Genomic DNA, 23225 nt, shown 5'->3' with positions numbered 1-23225 from the left:
TCTGATACTTGACTCCATGACAATTGCTGATCCTCAAATTTTAGACATGATATATCTTTTGTTAGTGAGTTGTTAGCCTCTCCTGAAGTACAGGCTACATTATATATCCAACGAACATTCATGTCATCATCCACATACTGCAGGCATAACGCCACTTTCTCTGTGTTGGAGAAGTGGGTGTTTCATCTACCAAAATTGCACACCACTTTCCAGAAATGTTCTCAGAAATCTTCTTTGCAGCTTTAAGAGCCATTATCTCATTTTGAATAACTGGACGTGTAAATTTGTCATGACTCATTTTCATCCACTCTGAAATCAGGATCATATTCTGCCTCTAAACAAAGCCGTTGAATAAAGTTGCAGTGAACTTCTCCACTTCAGGGTGTATTTTCAGCTTGTTCAGACTAACAGTCTTGCAGTCCAAGACCCTGTCTGGCAAGATACCTATACATTACTGGTGTTTTCATTAGGAATTGCCCGTTTTCTTCTTTCTACTGAATGTACTGAAAACTTAGGCTTGGTCTACACCTAAAACTCAGGTCAACCCAGCTATATTGCTCAGGTCTGTGAAGAATTTCATGCTCTGTGTGACAGTGAAGTTGACCTAACCCTCACTGTAGACGCAGCTAGGTCAATGGAAGAATACCTCCATTGACCTATTTACCATCTTTAGGGAAGGTGAGTTTACTACAGTCATGGAAAAACCACTTTTGTAGTAAGCGTCTACGCTACAGCAGTGTAGCTGCAGCACTGCAGCGGTGCCTTTGGAGCGTTTGTAGTATAGACACCCTTAGTCTTCATATGTCACCAGCGTTCTCAGTGGCCTTTTGAAGAATATCGGCTGCTTCACGGTGAAATGAAGAAACTTGGTGCCTCCAATTTGTCTCCACCCTTTTTCTGAATAGAGAATTCAGACTGAGTGGAAGTTTCATCTAGGTGCTTAGTCAAAATTAGTTTGTGCCTAAAAGTTGTATAATAGTAGAAAACAAGTTTACTGTCACTAGCTTGAGAATAACTGGGCTATTGAAAAGTATCAAACGAGGAGGAGCAAACAAAGGCCTTGTTTTCCAAAGTTACGCCCAAGGAAAGACTTGCGGTCTGGTGGTTGAGGTGTCTCAGAAATGCTGTTGTAGGCAATGGCTGAGAGAACTCAGTACTACAGCCAGCAGAAGCTGATGCACTTGTCGAAAGAGTAGTTCCCTCCTCTTTCATCAGCTGTGTTTTACATTTCATTTGAGCACCTCGAAAATATACGCTCTGCTTTTGTACTTCGCTCCTTATAACTCACTTAGTATTGCAGAATTATAATGCACACAATGCTCTGGCAAACTGAAACACTTACCTGGCCTTTTGGTTTTATATGGTTACCGTTTTCTTTCTAGGACAATCTAGAATATGGTAAAATGAAGAAAGGGGACAGCCTGTTTCTGATCTGTTGATTACACTGGAAAACTAGTTGTTTTGATGTTTTTTATATGGAATCTCCTGGGTTCTTCTCACCCAGAAACTCTGATAAGGAAAGAGATGGCAGTTGGATGGCCTTTGACCCCCCTGAATATGATGGTTCTGCTAAAGAATCATGGACTTCGTGATGTCTGGCCTCCCCCATCCTTTTGTGAAAAAAAGCCCATGGAACTGGGGCAGCGAGAGGAGGAAAGAAAAGACCACCCAATCAGAAGGCTGTGGGAATCAGCCCTCGAGAAGTGGCAGCTAGCTGGTCCTATCCCTGGTCTCCCACAAAGAGACTCAGAAGTCTTTGTGCACACTGGTGAGGCAGAGCAGGATAAGTAGAGGCCTACAAATGTATGGGTATCTGCTTTGTATCCATGGATGTGGATACAGATGTATCCACGCAGGGCTCTGACGGTAAGAGCCGGCTGGGCAGCTGTGGAGAACCACAGCATGGATCCTCTACCTGCCCTGGGCGGAGGAACTGGGGGGCAGGGACACTGGGCAGGGGGCATGGATCCTCCACCTGCCCTGGGTGAAAGAACTGGGGGGACACTGGGCGGGGGGCTCCTTCTAATTGCCTACCTCACCCCTGATTTTTTTTTTTTTTTTTGTCCATGAAAGCACAACCAATGCTGCTGCAGCAGTGTAATAGCACAAGATGCTGAGGCTGAGATAGGCAGTGATTTAATGTTTTAATGATCCTTGACATCTAGATCGTTGGTTCTACACGGATTGTAACATCATTGAAACTTATCTAGATCTCACAACTCTATATTGTCCAAGGAAAAATTATTTGTGGGTCTCAGTTCAGTTCCTGGTGGACAAGTGTCAACATAAAAAATACACTTCACCACAGTTAGTACTAATTTCCTCTTTTTATAGGTAGTCTAAGAACTGACTGGGCATGGAATCTGAAGTATTCTTGTATCCTTGCCTATAAGGATCCCTCCAATCATGGTTGAGGCACGGTGGCACGGCATGCAGAATAAAGAAGGAGAGTGCCTTTCCATAGAAACAAAGACAGTTGAGAAGGATGATGGTTCTCTCCTGAAGCCCTGTGGGAAAGCAAGCAGGCTAACTGCTGAGGCTGTCTGGGGAGAGTAGATTCTGGAGAACAGTGATTATTTTCCAGGCATAAATGAGTAGGCAAATGATAAAACAAAACTACAGCCACTGGAAATGAGTGTCTGCCAGCTGCCATGGACATAAGTCTCTCTGTACTGGTAGAACCCTCAGGCAACTGCACGCTGCTCTTGCTCTCAGAGCAAACAAACCAATCTTTGTGCCTCTCTGCTTCCATCACAGAACTGACTTTGGTGTCGACCCAACATTTCTGCAGATCCGGTAAAGTGTTGTTTTTTTTTTGTTGTTTTTGTTTTTGTTTTTTTTTTTTTTGCAAAGGAGTGAAATAAATCTTGACTTTATAAAGCTGTACAGAAAATACAAGAGGTCTGAATGGCAAATCCCATACACTGCTGAGGCCTAGGCAAATACAGGTGGCCAAATGCTGCTCAAAATTTCAATAGTGTAAACCCAGCCCACAGTTGTACATGATAACAGGATGCTATCATTTGGTGGCAGTTCAGTGGTCTCCGTGCCATGAGTTGGATCTCAGCCCAGTGGACAGGTCTTCCTATCACAAAAATCAGCACCATGTTTGGCCCCAGTTGACCCCCCCCTTAGGAGCTTGAGCTCGTCTCTCCTGGAGGTGATCACTTCAGGTCTGGTTGAGGCTCCTTGGCAGAGCTCTGGGCAGAAAGCTTGTATTCCCACTGCTTATGCTATTTTGGAGATAAGTAAAAGATTTTTTTTCTCGAAGGCTGTTAATCTGGCTGCTTCTGCAAGCACTAGATTCCTTCACACAAACCAGCGCTTGTGTCGGGACACGTCTTTCAAAAGGGAAAAAAGAAATATCCCAACCAGTCTGTTACCTCCCAGCTGGGTCATTCATTTTGTTATCTGCTGCTCTGTAGCCATCTGTACTTAATGCCTTCAAAACCTTTACTGAAGTGAGTGAGACAGACAGAGAGGCAGGCTGACTAAACTTTAATAAAACTCCCAGGCTATTTATGCTCTTATTACGAGACTCCCTTCTCTTGTCAGGATAGTTTATGGCCCCTCATTAACTCTTCTTGTTTTATGGTCACCTGCATGAACATCACAGTAGGTACTGGGTTGGGTGGGGGGGAGATAGGAAAAAAATAAATGCATAACAGATGCTTAAGTGCACATGAATGGATGCAGAACCATCGACACACACCACCTGATCACTTCCACCTGTTCATAGAGGTTAGCAAGATCACCAAGTAGCTCTCCTTCACTCCATCCCAGGTGGTTCTGGTTAAACAAGAACAAAGTTGCTGAACCTTACCCTTTTGGACCCTCTGAATTTGGGGAAACTTTTTAAAATTTCTCACTTTAAATGTTCATTTACATCTATGCCTTCTGATTTTGGGGGATGCCAGAGGCATAAATGAGATATGAGAGGGGCTGTTCTCATGGTATTTTTAGCTTGACCAAAACCTAAGTCCCACTAATCCTACCTGAGGGTCTCTTACGAAGCTTCCTGCTCACCATCTAGAGACCTGAACATTCAGCTGCTGCTCTGAACCGAATCTCCAAACAGTTTGAGATTTCCCCATTGCTAATTTAAATATGTGCCTATCTCTCCTTCAAACTGAAAACACAAACCTGTCCAAGAGGAGTCAAAATTCTTCTGGAAAATGTTTTAATAGTATGTTTGCAATTCAGATGGGTAAAAACAAACCGTTTCACTCCTGGGTAACATGAGATGGGTAGAGGTAAAGTAACTGTGGCCTTTTTCCTTCTCTCCTGATCTGCTGTGTGAATTTGGTCAGTGATGGTGCAGCTGGGTGGAAGCCAAGCAGTGGAATGTTTCTCTGTTATTGCATCTTGCAGAGGGGGGAGAGATTAGAGTCATCTGTTGTCCAGCTGTGATCTTGCCTACTTGACCTAAACTTGTCATTGCCAGGTTGATTGGTTCATTCCGCACCAGTCTAAAAGTTAGTGTAGAATTCCTTAGGTATGGCCTCAAAACCAGGGCTGGACTTTAGCAAAGACTAAGAAGTGCTGTTTGTCAGGGACCAGACTGAAGGGCCTTTCTAAACAGAGAAGTAAAATATGTCTCCACTGGTCAGTATTTAGATAAGATGGATATAACCTATGTAAAATCCTTATGTTCCCAATGCCCAGCTTAATCAGGGAAGTTTTGCAAATGTTGGAAGTAGGTGGGCAGGTGGTGGTGGCTGAGACTGTCTGGGGTGGATTTAAAGATTTTTTTTTTTTTGTTTTCTTTAAGGGAATGTAGTGCTAGCGAAAGAATCAAGAGCCCTGCAGAGTGGCAGCTGCTGCCTATCACCAGAACAGGCATGGCACAGGTAGGGCAAGCTTCCACGCTTTCCCAGAGATGGCCAACTCATGGCCAGGGTGGCTTTGTCCCCCTACCTTTTCGCTTCCTGATCTCCTCGCTGACATTGGCAATAGGTACATTTGGTGCAAGAGACTGGTTAATTTCAGCAAAGCCAGCCACAGCATGGGCAGCCCCTCTGCAAATGTCACTAGCTGGTAGCCCATCACGCAGTCAGATTTTCTGGCTTTTCCAGGAGCTTGGAGTGCAAATGCAGGTTTCCATAGAAAAAAGGGCTAGCGTATGAATTCCTTGGCCTCCAGCAATTCCATCCTTCTTAAATCCTCACTGCCACTCTCCTCTCAGAGTATTTCCATGCCTGCAGCTGCAGGGGCTTCTCTGGGTGCCAAGATGAGGGGTTCTGAATAACGCACCTCTTAGCTGAGCTTTTTAAACTGGAGACTTGGGAATCCATCCAGTTGGCCTTTATTTTTTTCTCTCGCTCTGGTTTACAGTGTTAATTCTACCCATTCAAATGTAATTTTTGAGCTATATGAGCCAGAGGCAGAATCCCATGTGCTGCCAGAACCTGAATGGTAACTCGATCTCTTTCTTTAACTCGTGTGACATGCTATAATTTAGTTTGAATGTTGAAAGGAAAAGGGCCTCCAGGGGAGTCCAGTGCTCTGCTCGCTCGAGTTCTAATTAAAGTGATCCCCTCTTGAGTTTCACTTTGTTTTCTGGGGCTTTCACTCCATGATGATTAACATGTGTCCCATGGCAAGGAACTCATTACACCCTTCCCCGATCTCCTCTTTCATAAAGCCTTAGGAACCTCCTGTTGCAGATCCTGCTGGCTGAAGCTTCACCCTCAGAAAGATGTAGTGGCCAGAGGCAGGTACAAGTGTGATTAGCACTCTGGACTGTGCAGTCATCCCCTAGCAGGAAGCTCTGCTTTTTCCAGGGTGGTTCAGTCAGATGTTGCTGTCCAGTGAAGACGATCCAGTCCAGGATTTCTTCCAGCCTTTTCTTCATATTTCAAGAGCCCCGGCCAGCTCTGGCTTCCTACTCCAACTCCAACAGGCTTATCTTTTTGGGGGCTGGAATTGTTAGCACAGTGTATCTTGCCTGCTGAGAGTTCTGCCTCTGCTCAGACATGTGCTCTGTACTGGGGTTGGGGTTTTTTTAATTTTAAATGTCAAACTTGAAGAGCTCCTTTTTCTTTTTCCTCCCCTCTCCCCCCGCCCTTTCTACTCTAAAGAACCAGCCTCCTGTTAATTAGACGCTGGAAGTGTTACTGCTTTGACGGGACAGGGGAGTGAGTGAGAGTGCGTGTGTCTGTGCGAAACAGATACAAAAATGTCAGTGAACAGCAGGAAAAGTTCTGGGAGACCGTCTTACTACTATCGACTGCTCCGGAGGTCGCGACTTCAGAGACAGCGAAGCAGATCCCGGAGCCGGAATAGGCCACTTAGCAGGGGTAATTGCAACCAAAATTCCATTTAATTGAAAGTGCAAAGACCTATGTCGTATTGCTTAACAGGCACGTCTATTACTATAGATGATAAAGACCCAGTGTAAATGCTCCTTAGTGTACCTGTGCGCTGCAAAGTTTATAGTGAACTTTAGAAAGGATCTGTTGATTGTTCAGTGCTGTGCTCAGGTAAGGGGGAGAGCATTGTTTAGTGGTGGTATAGATTTGGCTGTCAGGACACCTGGGTTCTACTCCCTACTTTGATGTTAAAATGCTATGTGAGTTCCATCAGGCAAGTCCCTTTGACTCTTGTCCTCAGTTTCCTTACCTTTTAAAATGAGGGCAAGAGTACTTCCCAAGCTCACTAGGATGTTTTGAGGCCTATTTGATGTTTCTAAAGCACTTCGATATCCTTAAATGAAAGATGCTATCGAAGGCCAAAGAACTATTGTTATAATTCGCTGCTCTTCATCAGCTGTTCCCCTGGAGGGTCTAAAAAATTGTAATGGGATATAAGGGCTTGTGCTCCCAAGCCACTGGTGAAAGGCAATGGGGCTTGTGTGTTCATAAGCCACTTTCGCGATCTTGAAAATCGCACTGTAACAGAATGTATTTGTCCTGTGCAGCAGGAGCAGGGACCATGGAGCGATGTTTCTTTTGGACGTACTCATTCATGCCGTCCATTCATTCCACTCCAGGCAGCTACTGACCCAGTTACATTTTTTAAAAATAAGCTGCTCTGGCTTTTCTCTCACGAGGTGAAACAAATGTTTATTGCTGCTCATGCTGAAAGTTAAAGCACTCGGAGAAGTGACTCTGTTCTGTTTTACTTGGTCATTTTGCAATTGAAATACCTTTCTGTAAAAGAAGAGAGGAGGGTTGTGTTGCTGCCTTCCCAAAGCCATTTCTTAAAAAGAAGGGTAATTTTGTTGTGTGAGTAAGAGGATATATCAGAAGCCAGCCTTCTAGGGCCAGATCCTGCTCTCTAAGACACTGGTATGAATCCAGACCAATGCTGGCTTCACTGGCATTAGCCCAGATTTACACCTGCATATCAGAGAGCAGAGTCTGGCTCCAAAAGCTCTAGCTAGGTTGCAGTGTTGTCTGTGTTCACTGACAACACACTATGCTCTGTAGGGAGGCTTATTTCAGTGTTTTGAATCATCACTTGGGAAATATTAAGGAAGCTAAATCAGTCCCTGAGTTTCAGCTTTTCCGATAAGCAGACAGTTTTTTTTCTCTTTCCACTGTGTTTCTGTTTTGTCTGGCAGGGAAGAGCGTTTGTTTGCAGACTCATAGGCATCTGGCAGTTCCTTGTTCCCCTTTATTTGTGTCTCATTCACAATCAAAATGTTTTCCTGTCACTTGAGCTGCTGTGACAAAGAGACGTGTTCATTGCTGTAACTAATCCCAGTATGGACTTACCACCATCGTAAGTGTTGGAGCCAGACTGAACTATTTACTGGGGACTTGTAAACAGATTGGGTTGAAGTGGGATGATAGCTTTGAATGGGATGGGGTTAGCTCTTTTCTATAGCACTGCTCACCTTTGGCTCTCAGAGCACATTTCAAAGGTGAGTGAGAATTCTCCTCCTCGCCACACGCAGAAACCATGGCACAGAGAGGTGCAGTGACTAGCCCCATGTGACACACAGTAGATCAGCACCGGAGTGGAGACTAGAACTCAGAACCTGTGACTCTCCCAATCCAGTGTCACAGAAGTGCTAGAATGCCATGGGACAGACTGCTTTCTTGAGATTTCTGGCCTACTTGGTGGACTTTGATGATGAACAGGCAGCGTCATGAATGGGGGAAGTTCCAGGCTAGCTTTGCAGGACATAAAAATTAGGATGAGGTGCTGAGCGTTCAGATGATCGCCATTAGCTGATGTGAATAGATGCAGCTGCACCATAAGATTTTTCAATAGATGGTTCATCAGTTCCCTTTGATTTCTCATTTATAAGGTTCAGGGCTGTAGTAAAATTGTGCTGGCTCTCAATGGTCTGGGCCACCCGAATTCCAACAGGTCTCCGAAGGAAGACAATGGGTGGGTCACCATGTGGTTTTCTATAGCAGCTGTCATACAAACTGTGCTTGAACTTTACAGAGGTCAATAAAGGCAGCTGGGGAGAGCAAGTTTCCCCTTCCCTGGTACTGAGCTGCAGTGATACTGAGTATCTCGTGCCTCAGCAAGTCACCCTGGTGGAGGGTATCCTTGGGTTGTTAGTGCTAATGAACCTACGACAACCTATCATCACGTTAGGAGAAGGAGCTAGCCCCAGCAGTCTGCACAGTCAGCTGTGGTGTGTGTGCTGTGCAGCAGGCTTGTGCTTTACCATTTACATCACCCACAGACTTTCGTTCTCTATAGATGCCTTGGAGGCATCATGGCTGTAGCAAGTGGCTGGGTCAGCAGTGGCACATGCACCAGGGGTTACAGGGTCTATCTGGGGAGTCCTTCGGTGGAGCAGGGGTTGGTTTTGCATTTGGGCAGGAAGCAGTGGGGATCAGCCAGCTGTTACATGTTCCCCAGGAACGAGGAGTTCTCTGCTGGTACCAGATTCCCGCCTTTCCGGCCTGAATCACTCACCATTGTCCACTTTGCTCCAATCCTGGTGCTGGTGCTGGTGCTAGGTGGGCATAGGTGCTGCCACCTGCTGCCAGTTAGCTTCTTATTTCTAAAAAGCTGTAATGAGTGTGTGGGAGCAGGACGGCTTTCAACCCGCGCACTTCAGAGCAACCGGTCTCTTGAAATGAAGAGAAGTTTGTATTTGTTTCTCACTTCCCCCACCAGTTCCCCCTCTAACGCCAGCCCTTTATGCCTCTCCCTTTGCCTTCCTTCCTGATGAGCCGCACTGCTGGGGCATGGCTGCTGGCTGCCTGCCTGCCAGCCATGTGTGTGGAGTCCAACCCACCATGGAGCCTAGTGAGGCTGTGGTGTGGGAGCAGTGCAAGCTGTGGTGTGGGCTGGAGCTCTTGCAGCTGAAGGGAGGTGTCAGGCACTGGTTAGTGAGCCTGAGATATTAGAAGGTTGCGGAGAACTGAGCTTCTGGTAGGGGTGGAGAGAGAGACGCCAACATCCCCCACCCAAATGCTCAGCTGTGCTGTATCTCAGACTACAGGGACGGAGTTTGCATTTTCTAAGCAAGTGCCTGAGGAATATGGTGGGGGGGATGACTTCTAGTGACTAGGAAGGCAGGACCTGGTGCAACAGGGGCTCTTGTACTGGCAAAGCAGGGTTGACAGCTGTTTGCAAAGGCAGCCAGCTTTCAGTCATCCCAGCCAGATGATAATGTGTAAGAGCAGGTGATCTCTTGCAGCTTCCAGCAGGGACGGGACTGGTAGCAACTTCAGCAAAGGGTGCTGCTGCTGGCCCTGTGTAAGCAGGGCTGGCACCTCTAGATTCTGGGAAGAGCAAACCCCATGCCAAGGCTGGGACGGTCAAGGGAGGAATGGGCTGTTTAGAGTGGTACAGATGGGGCATGGGGATGGCGTTGAGTGGTGGACAACTCAAATATCAGGAAATGTTTCACCATGAGTGAGAGCTCTGCTAGACAGCGGAATAATCTCCCAAAGCAAGTGGTGGGAGGCCCATAGGCTGGATGGCACGCTAGGCACTGTGCTATAGGGAACAACTCTGCACTGGTCTGGGTGGGGAATGCACTAGATGTAACCAGTAGGCTATCCCACCTGCATGCTGTCCCGCAGTGCCACCAATATCATCACTGTTCCTCTGCCTCACTGAGGAGGGACTGGAGCGACTCCCTCTAGAGGTCACTTGAGGAACTGCCCCTTCATCATGACCTTTCTTCTCCCCAACTCTGAGCAGCCCCCACAGTGATGTTGGCACCTGCCTCCTCAGAGGAAATGTCTGCTGCAAACAGCAACATAGAAACGCTGAGTGTAAGGGTATCTCTACACAATACCTGGGAGCATGGACAGACACGTGCTAGCTCTGCTTGAGCCAGCAGACTGAAAACTGCAGTGTAACATGGGCAGCAGCTCTGGCTAGCCTCCAGAGTACAAGTCAGCCTTGATGCCTGGATACTCACTCACGCTGCTGGAGCAGAGCTAGTGTGTCTGTCCATCTCACTGCAGCTGTGGTGCAATCGTAACCTAAGCATGACAGGGTTCGAACACGCTTCTCCAGAGAACCCAGCCTGGAGCGTCTCTTAACGGGGTCAGGCATGCTCTGAAAACGGCTGCGTCTCATTACGAATCTGACCTCTGCTTGCATGTGAGAGTGTGTGGAGGGCTTTGGGAGCAGGTATTTTATCGCCATGAGTAGTTCCTGTATTTGGTGACCCTGAGGGATTCCCATTAACTTTCAGCCATGGCCGTTTTGAGCCGTGTCATAGAGCCCAGCTTCTCTAAGCCAATAAAGAGAGCTCTCCAGGAATTCCCAGGCTCCCATCTGCTAGAGCGCTGCTCTCCAGAGTTCGCGTCGCTCAGTCTGGTGTCTCTGGCTGGGGACTTGTCACAAGTATAGAAGTGGGTGGTGAGAAGGATTCCAGCTGAGAACAGCCCTTCACCACAACACAGCAGCATCCTTGCTACACTGGGCCAAATTCATCCGCAGCTTCATCCCATGGACCTGACTGAATTTGGGATTGTGTGCATCTCAGTGTGGCCTATCTCTTCCATGTAGACTGCTGCTTCCCACCGAAAAGGTCTGAACTTGTGCTGCATCCCTGCCTCATCCCCCTGCCACTGCAAAAATAAGGGAGGCAGTTTGGACAGCTTGTGTCCTTCTGGGCCTCTTTGGGTGGCAAGACTGAATGGGATACGAATTCATGGTGTTGGGATCCTTGGCCTTGCTTTGGTCTTCAGTCATGCACAAAAGCCACTCCTCGCCCTGCGGCTTCCCCCTATAAGAACGTTATTCCTGAAATGTGTGCGTTACATGTTATCCATCTTGGCTCATTGTCCTATAGATTGAGGGAGCCACTTTCTAGATCAGACCGAGGGCCGGAAGCGTTGTTGGGTAGGGTGAGAACGTTGCCTCCTCCTGCCTCCTTGTCTAACTGGTGCCCACTCTCTAACCTTGTAACCTACAGGATGCCGTACTGTTCCAGAGAAGGCTGTTGTTTCCTCTGGCGCTTGTCTGTGCCGCAGCGGCTAAGAGTTCCAGAACTGCATCTCAGCAGTGGTGAGGCTGCATTTCATGCACTAGTGGGCTGCTAACTCCATTCTCTGTTTTAAGGGTTTTCCCTAGCTCCTCCCTGTGCATATGACACACTCATTGCAGTTTGGTACCATTAGCAAGCTGTGCTTTGGAGAGGCCCAGAGCTGGAATAGCAAAGGTAGTGGGGAGCTCAGGCTGCCCTGGAAGAGCAGTAGGTTAGCATGAGGGAAGCCAGCATACTTGTTGCCTGCACTGCGCTCAAAGCCACTGCTATTAAATTGCTGTTTAAATGAAAAGGCAAGTTTCTCCCCTGTGATTGAATCTGTGTTTGAAGGATGATGTGTCAAATCTCCAGGCTCTGTATGCCACAGGGATCCTGGACAAACTGCACATATATTAGTTAAAAACCTCCAAAATTCTCTCTCCTTCCTTGGGCCATCTGTTTTGCGTGGAGGTGTGGGTAAATATGTGAGGAATCCTTGCTGAAATTATTGTAGCTACCAGGTGATCCATGTAACTGTAGTGGAAGGTTCTTGAGGGTCTGGGGTAAGAGAAGGAAAACTCCCTATAAAAGCAGCACCTGGTTGTAGCCTCTGGCACTTTGGTCCATAGCATCTCTGCCTTTACTTAGAGTCCAGAATAGAGGAACAGGTGTTGACCAGCAAGTCTTGCAAAAGGATGCAAATTCACTGTCTTCCCATAGTAACTTCATCGTGGAAGCACTGCTCGTGGTTCCAGAGTTGAGGCTGAGTTGAGTTTTACATTTAATGCATAGATTCAACTACTTTGTTATGCATGAAGAATACGTGTCCGCCTCAAAATTACAGCAGTTAATTGAGTACAGAATTCATTTATTTATTTATTTTGGAGAACTGACAAGCAGTTAATTATTTTGTGGGTTAATTTAAGGGACTAGGTTTTTTTTAATTAATTTTTTCATCTGGATCAGAGTATTTTTTTATCCCAAATGATCTTTAATAACAGAATAACACAGATATTTCACATTACTATTATTAAAACTCACTGAAATCTTGTGTACAGGCTATATTGAAAGACATTTTTAAGGGTCAGAATAATTTTTCCCATTATTTTTCATAACTTAAAGTTTCTTCAGCAGGGGCTGATAAATAATGTTCCAGAATCTAAAACAAAGAGTTCCATGTAGATGTGCCCTCTTTCATAATGACTTCCATCTCCCATTGTTCTCAGTGGGACTGAGGCCGCAGGCTGCTTACATTCTCACTGGAAATAGTAGGAAGTCGTGGCCATTTTGAAAGAGGTCACCTTAACTGAGTGCAGTTGCATTGAGAACAATGGGAGATGACAGCCACTTTGACAACAGGTGATTCTTGGTAGCTCTAAATTCTAGAGGACTCCCTCTCTCATTCCTGCTTCCTGATAGCAGAGGTCACAAATGGGAAGAAAGAACCTGCTCAAACTAGAAGATGGCCTTAAAGAAATGTTTTCGGATGTACCAAAATATTCAGAGGTTTAAAACAGAAACAAAAATGCAGGTGTTGCTGCCTCTGTAGATGGATGGGGGAGAACAGTGGGACTGTATATACCTCACAGGAGTGCAGTGTACAGCCTTCTCTGTGGTAAGATATACCAGCAAATTTCCCTTTGCTTAATTTCATTCTGTTACTCCTAGTTGATCCTTTCTGAAAACATCTTTTGACTTTATTATCCAAGGGCATCGTCTCCTCAGACCTTCTTAGGCCATTCTGTAACCCCTGCTAGTTATTCCCCCTGCTTCATTTCTTATGTTACTTTCCCCGGTGAACTTAATATGAACTGGATTCTGGATCTTCATCATTTTTACCTTCTGCTGCCCTTCTCTTCTCTTTGCAAACTGCCCCCTTGTCACTGTGGCTTCCTGCAGCAGAACTTTAAACCCTGCCTTCTAAAATGAGAGCCTAACTCTGTGACCCAGTTGCCACCATGTGATAAAAGGCTTAAAAGTGAGCTGGCATTGGTGGGAGCTCCCAGACAACAAGTTCTTATTTCATCAGTCCTCTCCCATCCCATCCGTGAATGCCTTGACAATTGTAAGCTGGCTATGGGCACTGAAGACTTGGTGGTGTTCTCTCATCTCTCTGGATTGCAGTAGGTCCTTCACGTGAGTCCACTGTCACTGTGTTTGTTTTTGTTTGTTTCTTGCTGCTATTCTCTGCAGATGACCAGTTTAGCGCCAAAGCCCTGGGAGTTTCAGAACGTTGTTAGTGTAACCTTTTTTTTGAAAGGTTGGTGTTCCTGATGCTTCTGCTTGTTGGTCTAGATGCCTTGTCTGCTATATATTTATCACAAATCCTTTTCAGACTGCTTCACAAAAAGACTTTTTTCATTAAATAAGCTTTTTTTTCACCTTTTTTCCTTTGAAGACTGCTGTGAAGAGACAACTGTCTGATCTTCAACAAAGACCTGTACTTGGCCATATGAAACAGTGAGATCTTGGAAGCTAAGGCCAGCTTCTTTGCTTTCTGCCTTAGCACAGGCTGTTCAACTAAGTATCACTGTAATCTCATGAAAAGGGCCAGAATTCAGAGCCTTGAAGTGCCCTTCCCCTGAAGGACCCACAGTTTGGAGTCTGGTAAGAAGAATCTGTAAATATCTTCAAACAGAACCCTAAAGGGAAAATCCGAAGCAACCCAAGAGGTTAGCTGCTGTATGATCACTAGCATATCATAGAGGTTAAAGTTATCTCTGCCGTCTCCACCAGCCAGTACAGGATTGCTCTTTACAATTTAATTTTCTAGTGCTTTGGTTTAATATCTCATGCAGGGTTGCCAGGATAATCTTGGAGAGTTGAAGTCTCCAGGAATTAAAGATTATGTTGTGATGAAATCTCCAGGAATTTATGCAACCAAAGTTGGCAACCCTAATTATATGTCCCAAAGGGTGGAACTTCCACAATATTTTGTAGGAAACTTTGCTGTGGCCTAGGGGGATCTCACTGTTAAAAAGTTTTGATATTTGACCCCAATTTTCCCTGTTAATTTCTTCTGATTATTCCTAGCTAAACCCATTTGCAATGCCCTGTTAACAGTCAATCTAAGATTCTAAGACTACTTGAAGCACTTCATGGGTATGATTTGATTAGATCACCCTAATTGCAGGAGTTTGTGATCAACTTGAAAAGCATCTGTTTTGTGCCGTGACTCTCACGTGCTCTAATTTGTAGAATTACAGAGGGGGAAGTAATGTTTAGTGGTTAGCACAAGGGCCTTGGTGTCAGAATGCCTGGTAAGTGTCTGAACCTAGCCTTTCTCTGTGTAAAGTCAGGTCAGTAGTGGCCTACCTCAGAGGGACATTCCATATGTTAACTGATTATGACAAAGAGCTTTGAGATTCAGGGATGAAAAGAGTTAGGTGTTTTCAGCGTATGCACCTTCTGTCATATTGCCCCCATACTCACATCTCGCTCCTGACTCTTGTTGCTGAGCCACAGCCTATTCCTTCATTCAAATCCCTCCTGAAAGCTCATGCTTGCTGTGGGGCCCAGGATCAGTAGATCATGTGTAGTCCTTATCGTGATAGGCTATAAAATAGCTATCCCAACCCTTAATGGTACACTAGCCTATAGTGAGCTGCCATGTGATTGTTACGTTAGTCCTTCCCTCTCCTTATCCTTTCCCCCTCTGCTGTGTGTCACCCTTACTCTTTGGGTTGCAGCCCGTATTTTAGAGCATAAGCTCCTTAGAGCAGGGACCAAGTCTCTCTGCTAAGCACAGAGCACACGTTTAGGTGCTTTGGATTGCTAAAGAATACTTTGTTATCCAAAGAAGTTAATTCTATAGCAATGTTTAGGAGCTGGAAAGACCCAGTGTGTGGCCCTTGCAAACTGAAAGGTGCCCCCAGGTTTAGCTGGTTTGTTGAGGCAGGTGAGACCTGGAAATGTTTACCACCCTCAGTTCCTGTTTCACCATTGTTCTCTGAGTCCTGTCCTACTACATTGGACAAGACAAGAAGTGATCTCTCCATTCCGGCACGTCTTCCTCTACCCATGACTGACTCTTACAAAGTGGCACAACCTGTGCCGTGGGAAGCCAGGTCTAGAGTCAGAGCGGGTATGACGAGGTACTGCTGCTCAACACTCTGCCTGGATTATTTTTACACTTCAAAGCAGCACTAAGCAGATTGTCTCCTTCCTGCAGGACTTCTGGTGGTTCCCGGCAGAAGTTAGCTCAGCAAAACCCCACACCCCATAATGCTGAGAGCTGGACAGACTTGCAAAAAATTACAAATAGTAGTAAAATGAGAGTGGCTGCAACCTGCTCCATCTGGACTGTAAAGATACAGCCTTCAGCAGCTGCAGGGACCCACAAAAAATGCCTTATCTTGGTCTGAGCAGAAAACCAAGCCAGGAGGGCATATGGTATAATGGGAGCTGAGGCCTCCATGGGCCACATCTCCATATTAAAGTGAGGGGGGCTCCTAGCAGTGACCCACAACTCTATGGGGGGCTGCATTAATCAGCCATCTGTTGATGATTGTGAAACTACAAATTACCATCAGGGGATGCAGGGAGAGCTGCAGGGCCTGAAATTACTTTTAACTTCTCTTTTGTTGTAATTGAGTAGAATTAAAGTTGTTGGTGGCCCTTTAAATGATTTTCTCCGTGGGTGAGGTAGTGGCATAGCTGGGAGTACAGGCCAGTAATCGTAACACCCACTGACCATTATCCCTCTCACTGTCTTTCAATAAGAGGGCAATCCTGCACCCATGAACCTTTGTTCAACCTTTTAAAAAACCATTGAGTAAGCATGTCTTGTGCTTGGGGCGGGGAATCTAGATTTATGGTTTTAAATGTTTTTTCCCAGAGTAGTGTCCTTAAATATCAGGAAAAGGAGAACTTCCTCCTCAGCACATTTTAATAATTTGTGTGAGTTATCTTTGCTTTGTTTTTCAAGTCTGCCCTGTGGCATTTTCCAGCCAAATCCTTTCTCTGGTGGTGTTTCCTTTGGGCTTGTTAACAGTGTGGTTGACAGCTGCCCATACAAAAGACCTGAAAAAGTTTTCAAGCTCTGCAGTTTGCAGGAAATGTTTGCTGGCAGCCCAGGTATTTTTAGATGTGTTCTTGCTGAGGCTCTGCAATATTTGTTCAATACTTAACTGTCCAATACAAAATCAGCACGAGTGAATAGCTTAGGAAGCAGCATATGACAGTGGTGTTTTTTCTCATGGATTGCTTTTAACATGAAAACAATGGGCATAGAAATCTCAATAGATGTCTAATGAACAAAAATTCAGAGTCAATCTAGTGTCCTTGAAAGCAGAGGCTAGCTAGAACTGTGCAGAGGTGGGTATTGCTCGAGCTTCTCTTACGTAACTCTGCTGCTGTTCCTCAGCCTGACCTGCAGCCTCCTTCCCTCTCCAGTTCTAGGATCTTGCACGAAGCTTTGAGGCACCTGCTGCTGACTTGCAGTAACCCCTTCAGAGCGACGTCAGTGATGCAGAAACATTAAAAATCAGCCCATGTGTTCTCCTCAGTGGCTGTAGATTCCTGCTGACTTGGACGTGTGAGGCCAGCCTTTTAGCCTGGTGGCTAGCGAACTCAAAAGCCGGAATTATTGTGGATACCAAGAATGAGTCTCGAGAGAGTTGTGGCTTCTCTGATATATGCATGAGATAACCCCTGTTACTAAGGAGACAACTGTAGCATCTCCCTCTCACCCCTAGGGTGACCAGACAGCAAATGTGAAAAATCGGGACGGGGGTGGGGAGTAATAGCCTATATAAAAGAGAGACCCAAAAATCAGGACTGTCCCTATAAAATCGGGACATCTGGTCACCCTACCCACCACACTGAGCAGCGGTGTCTGCATCCCTTGGGATGGGAACTCCTGACTGTCCAGGTGAAGAATGGTAACTGGAGAGCCACAGGTCCACCTACAGTATCCAATACCTGAGGCTACTGTAAAACATAAAGCTGTGCCCAATATGAAACTCTGCGATGTCGTCAGGCTGCGAGGTGTTGGGTTTTTTGAGGCCAGTCGTTTTACTTGCCTTTGACAGTCTGAGGGAACTTCTCTGCTCTCTTTATTTCGCTTTCCCCCGTTTCCTTAACTGACAAGATCTCACTGTTGGGCTTCATTTATTCCTTCCTGGCTGCCTTTTGGTCCTGATGTGTTGACACTGATGTTAAATTTAAAAGAGAGAGCTGTGAAACTGGTGTTCTGAGATTTCTAGGGCATGAGGCTTTGATGGAAAGATAAGAGGGGATGGGAGGAAAGGAAAAGAAAGACAGGAACACTTCAGGGAATACTCAGCTTGCAGGAGAGGTTTGTGCCGGGCCGCAGAGCCAGCTTGACTTGGCATCCGCTGCTGTCTGTGATTGCATGTAAGGGCTGAGCAGGTGATTGCAGGTCAGACTCTGGGTGCTGGAAGGAAGGAGAATTGGCAAAAGAATCTGGAAACTTGAGGAAGTGGAAAAAACATTGCTTTTCTGGCAGTCTGAGTGTGGGTTATGTGTCTATAAGATGGTCTGCGGTCCAGCCAAGAAATATTAAACCCTGACCAAAGTACCTGCATGTGTAACCAAAATACACCGCTACCTCAGTATTATGTCACCCAATATAACACGAATTTGGATATAACCCGGTAAAGCAGTGCTCTGGGGGGGCTGCACACTCCAGTGGATCAAACCAAGTTCAATATAACATAAGATTTTTTGGCTCCCAAGGACAGCGTTATATCGAAGTAGTGGTGTACATTTAAAGTAACAGTCCTTTGCTCTTCTGTAGCACCTTTTCTCTGAGGATCACAAAACACTTTATAGGCACTAATTAATTAGGTCTGACAACAGGTAGGTAGGACTTGGCATTTTACAGGTGGGTGAACCCAGCCAAAGAGATTAAATGAATGGCAAAAAGTCCCAAAGGTGGTCAGTGGCAGAAGAAGGTGATAGAATCCAGCAGTCCCCTGTTCTCACCTGAAGGCCACACTCCCTGCCCAGGTCTGAGAGTAGAACCCAGGAGTCCTGACTCAGAGTTCTGCCATCTTACACAGTGGTAGTGGAGCAATGGCATTTTGCGTGGGCCTTGCGAAGATAACAGTTGTAGAAATCTGACTGTAGCAATTAGTCAATAATTAGCTTTTGTGTGGCCCAAACTCTTTTCCCTTGCAGTACTCAGCCATGACATGGAGGAAAAGTCCCTGTGGGACTTGAGGAGCCAGAAGGAAAGTGGGGGAAGTCCTTGTATTTTGATGTATGATACCCTGGAAAAATCCTCTGGAGATTCCTGATCAGGATTTGGGCAGTATTGCTATCATGAAAATGTTCAAAAATCATTTGTCAGGCGGCAAAAAAATCATGAGCTTGGCTGAAAATGTTTTAGATATTAAAAAAAAAATATATTTGGGGTTCTTTTGATGTGTCCTCTGTTTTTTGATCCCTTAGGGCTCATATTTTCTCTATAACCATGTGGGCTGGAAGCTTCTTATTTTGAATAAGATTCTCACCCAATCACATGACTCCAGGAGTTGAGGCTTTAAGAAAAACACCAAATATTGTGGGACTCATGGTAAAATTGCAAGAGTTGGCAACACTACTTAGGAGCATTTCAAGAAATGACTGCTCTGGGCTGTGCCCAGTACATGCTGGGACAGACATTTGGGAGGTTAGCCAAATGGTGTTAGACACCTGTGCAGTGCCAAAATGTTCAGGAAAGCTGATAGTTATGTACCTCAATACCAGGTCTCTGCTCTGAAACAAGAAGTGCCCAATAATTGGGGGGGAGACACTGAGCTGCACACTTTCTAAGATTGCCTCTGAGCTTTTATGTTTGAGGGTGGAGTGGGTTTTTTTTTTTTTTTCTCCCATCTCTTATAACTTCAGTCAGTTCTACATAATAGTATTACTAAGACAGTCTGGTAATGTCAGGCAGGGAATGACTGGCAGAAGCAGAGTTGCTCCCAGGCAACGCAGATTCTGTTATCTAAAAGCTCTTGTTAATAGAAGGAGGGATAGAGCCATGCAGAGTGTCTGGGTTTTCTAAGCAGAATGATTTCCAGAAGAATGTTACACAGAGTGTACTATGAAGCATCAGCAGCTCTTTAATGAATTAGAGTAAGTTCATCTTCTTACAGCTCTGGCAGGCAACACAGCTTACACACAGAGCTGTCTTTTACATTTGTGTTGCTCTTGGAAGCCGTTCTCTGTGTTCCCAACACCTTAGGTTATTGCTCTGAAGGCATTCTGTAATCCTTTAATTTACTCTTGACTCAACAGAGACCCTGAAACAAGGCTGATCTTACCTTTTGGTTTGTAGTTCTTTTTGCTTTCTGGATCTCAGATGCTGTCTCGGGGTTGTTGCTTGGCTTTCCAACCTGCAGGGGAAAGTTTAAAGGTAGATTTTCATTTAAATCTTACATTTAAAAAAAATGACGATGTGACTGCTCATTTCATTGTGTTTTGCAATCTAAATACTGGTTCTAAATTAAGCTGTCTCATGAGCCTTTGAAGATCATCATACTCTGAATGGGGCCAGCTTTTTAAAATGGTGCGTTCACCCCAAGTGTAGCACAAACGTGGGCCTGGAAGCCTCATCTCCATACATTCATAGGGAACAAAGCCTGTGATAGGCCATCCATAGGAAAGTAAGAGCTTTCTTGCCATGTACACAGTGTGGAAGTTACATCCCAGAATGACACTGGCCAGGTATGTTTTTTAATATCCCCCTTTTAGTTTTATATCCAAGTTTATCTAGAACGACCTACCGGAAGCTTGAACCTGGAATCCAGTTCTGACTATTCTTTTTCCCATTGCACACGTGTGCACATTCTTCTATTTTAGGCTTGCTCAGGAGTGCTGGCCTGCATACGCTGCTTTGTTATGGGAGGCCTGCTTGTGAGTATTGGGCTGCTGGTGTTGGGTAATTATTTTTGAATGACTGTGGAAGCATTTATTTTGGAAAAACGAGTTCTACACAGAACTGTATAGACTTTGTGAGCAGCGATCAGAGTAGAAGATGACAGGTCAAAGTTTAGACTAATTAACACTGAGGGTTCTTTTCAAGGTCATTTTATTTTTTGCAAGTACTTTGTGTTTCTTTTTCTAGAAGCCAGTCTGCTCTGAATGCTGGTTTCCTATGTACATCATGTTCTTACACATTGGTTTATGACAGTATTTCTATGAGTGCGTTTTTCTTAGCATCAGAGGTCAAGCCCGAGCTTGTTCTGAAGTATCCAAATGTGGCAGCAGTGGGTGGATTGCTATAAAATTCGGTGTCTGGACTGAAATTACAAGATGCTCCCTAAACTTCCAAGTTGCTATAGTAACAAGCAACAGTCATTCTTCATGATTAAGCAGCGTCCGTCCATGGTGACTGAGCTAACAGTTTTTAAATGAAAGATTTTTTTTTCCTTTTGCATCTTTATCAAAAGTTAACATTTATTTACTTTGTGCCATTCGATGGGAGAGAACTGTGGTCTGGCAATTGTGTATAAAATGAAACTGTCCAGTGTTTCCATTTACATAATATTTGTGCTTCTGGAGCTATCAGGCTGAATTTAGGGTGAATGCCAGGACAATATTTCTACCAGTGAGTTGGATTAGATTGTGGATTCATCTCCTCCAGGATATTCTTCACTTGTCCTAAACTGTTCGGACCTGTTACTGTGCTTTGTTAAACAGTTGCCATGCTTCACGCAGAAGTAACTGCATTTCAGTAGTGAATGACGCATTCTTCATCCTAAAAAAAAACAACCCATAGAATAGAATATCAAGGTTGGAAGGGACCTCAGGAGGTCATCTAGTCCAACCCCCTGCTCAAAGCAGGACCAATTCCCAGACAGATTTTTGCCCCAGATCCCTAAATGGCCCCCTCAGGGACTGAACTCACAACTCTGGGTTTAGCAGGCCAATGCTCAAACCACTGAGCTCTCCCTCCCTGCAAGTTGCATTTAGGGATTGGAAGGTTAGAGGGTAGAAGCAACCCACTTCAGTCATCTAAATTAGAATGGGCAAACAGAGAAATATACTGTAAATAATGGTCCTAATAGGAGACACCTATCTTGAGTATCTCTGATTCTAATCAAATGGATATTTGCATTTGAAGGGAAACAGTAGGTGTCACTAAACTCCAGTGACTGCATTCAATAGTATCGCCTGTTAGAAGTACACAAAGATACCGTGATTACTACAGGCAAATGCTGGTGGGGATGGTTTTAATGGTGCCCACTGTATGTTCTTTTTTGGCATACCACTAATTATTTCTCCTGGGAAATGTTTTGTTTAGAGACATTTGTGCTTACCTTGTATTTTCTTTCTCCTCTTTCATTGCCACTAGGGATCTTCACTTGAGAACAGGATCTTTGCTGCTTGAAGTGTGGTTCTATTCTGAAAAGGGATGGTCTAAAAACGGCATCCTCATATGTGTTTTCAGAGTGTTGTTTGTTGCCTCATGGAGATAAAAGTACAGTAAGTTTCTACTATCGCTTACTCCTGTTAGTACTGCAGAGCTAGAGGAAAGAAGGCAGGGTTCTGATCTACCTGGCCCTGCGGAATGAGGCTTAGTTAATTACTACTGATGAGATGCCAAGTTCTGTTCTCATTTCCATCCATGCAGCAACACAGACTTCAAGTTCTGCCCTCAGCTCCAATGAAGACCAAATGGGATTGTGTGGTTGGAACTCAGGTCTCAACATTCTCTGCCAGAATTGGTGGTGAATGAGAGAGAAGGTTAAGAGCCTTTGACACTCAGATCCCAGACTGAATTTGTGGCCTTTCAGGTAGAACAGTCAGTCGGATGTTTTGGTTACAAACTGGGCACATTTAGTCCAGAGTCCTGGAAAGGAGATAAACATTTTAATTTGTTTTCAGATTAGCAGTGCCCTTTGAGTTCTGCTACTGATGATACTCTGCCTTGCATTAGCACAACTGAACTGTTTGTCCTACTTTCTACTGTGGTGTCATATATCGTGACTCCATGGAGGGCTCCTTTCCATGTTGGTATTCTTCCACCTCCTGCTTTTTTTTAAATAGCGCCTTCAAATAAGTAAATAGAAGTTCTCATTAAGGAAGAAACCGATTGACTGTGTATACAAGGGAAACACTGAAAGCAGCTATAAGCAAAGTGCTGTTAAACACCTGGCATAAACAAACTCAAAAAACCAGCAAAATATTTTGCTAATTCCTTTCAGTTATTGCACTCACAGGAGGTGAGTGTAACTGTAGAAAGAACATTTTCAATCACGTGTGTGTTCTGTTCTAGAAAATTCCATGGAAAAGACTTTAAGTTGTCTCTTACAATTGCCGAAGAAGAGTATGAATGCCCTGCTCCATGGAACTAGCTATTCTCCACCAAGCAAATCAAATCAGATTGTATCCTAAGTGTCCATTATTACATCCTGCTCTCCAGTTTTCCAGAAGTACACTAAAGTTCGTCGTCTGACCTGGCCTAGCTAGCTCTGGGAATTAGAGGTTTGCAGGCTATTATTAAAGCTGCATGTACTATGTGAGCTTCAAATCTTCGTTTGGTCTATTGTGCAGATGGATATGAACAGAGATATGTATGTGACCTCATTTATTTCTCTAATGAAGTGCTGTCAATCGAACATCTGTTTCTTTGCCGTTTGAAAACTAAATCTGATGAATCTCACTTGTCAAACATGCATTTATTTATTTATTTTACATTTTGCCAGTGCGGACCTGCTACAGCAGTAGCACATGACAGCAAAAAATGGGCCAGTAATTAAACCATGCAAAGGTTCCTGTCTCTCTCTTGCTGTTACATCAGGTACTAAACAAAGAAACAAACTGCCGGAACCTCTCAGCAGTAAACTTTTCTGAACCAGCTGTTTCAGAG

The 23225-nt window shown here is 44.9% G+C and overlaps 1 protein-coding gene across 5 annotated transcripts in view; it reads left to right on the top strand.

The window, feature by feature from the left end:
• The window catches only part of DAB2IP (DAB2 interacting protein), a 314157-nt gene that overhangs the window by 59666 nt on the left and 231266 nt on the right, over positions 1–23225 (top strand). Inside the window, exon 1 of one of the 5 annotated variants that reach the window (XM_050926819.1) lies at positions 6179–6299. The exons of 3 other annotated variants lie outside the window; for them this stretch is intronic. In XM_050926819.1, coding sequence (XP_050782776.1) covers positions 6179–6299 — 121 coding nt within the window. Of the gene's footprint in view, positions 1–6178; positions 6300–23225 lie in introns of those variants that run through there. One more of the 5 variants, XR_007770036.1, reaches the window with a different exon arrangement.

This window comes from Gopherus flavomarginatus, chromosome 17 (assembly GCF_025201925.1).
Source record: "Gopherus flavomarginatus isolate rGopFla2 chromosome 17, rGopFla2.mat.asm, whole genome shotgun sequence".
Taxonomy (NCBI): domain Eukaryota; kingdom Metazoa; phylum Chordata; order Testudines; family Testudinidae; genus Gopherus; species Gopherus flavomarginatus.
Note: the sequence above shows the minus strand (reverse complement) of the source record. Positions and strands in the feature narration are given on the sequence as shown.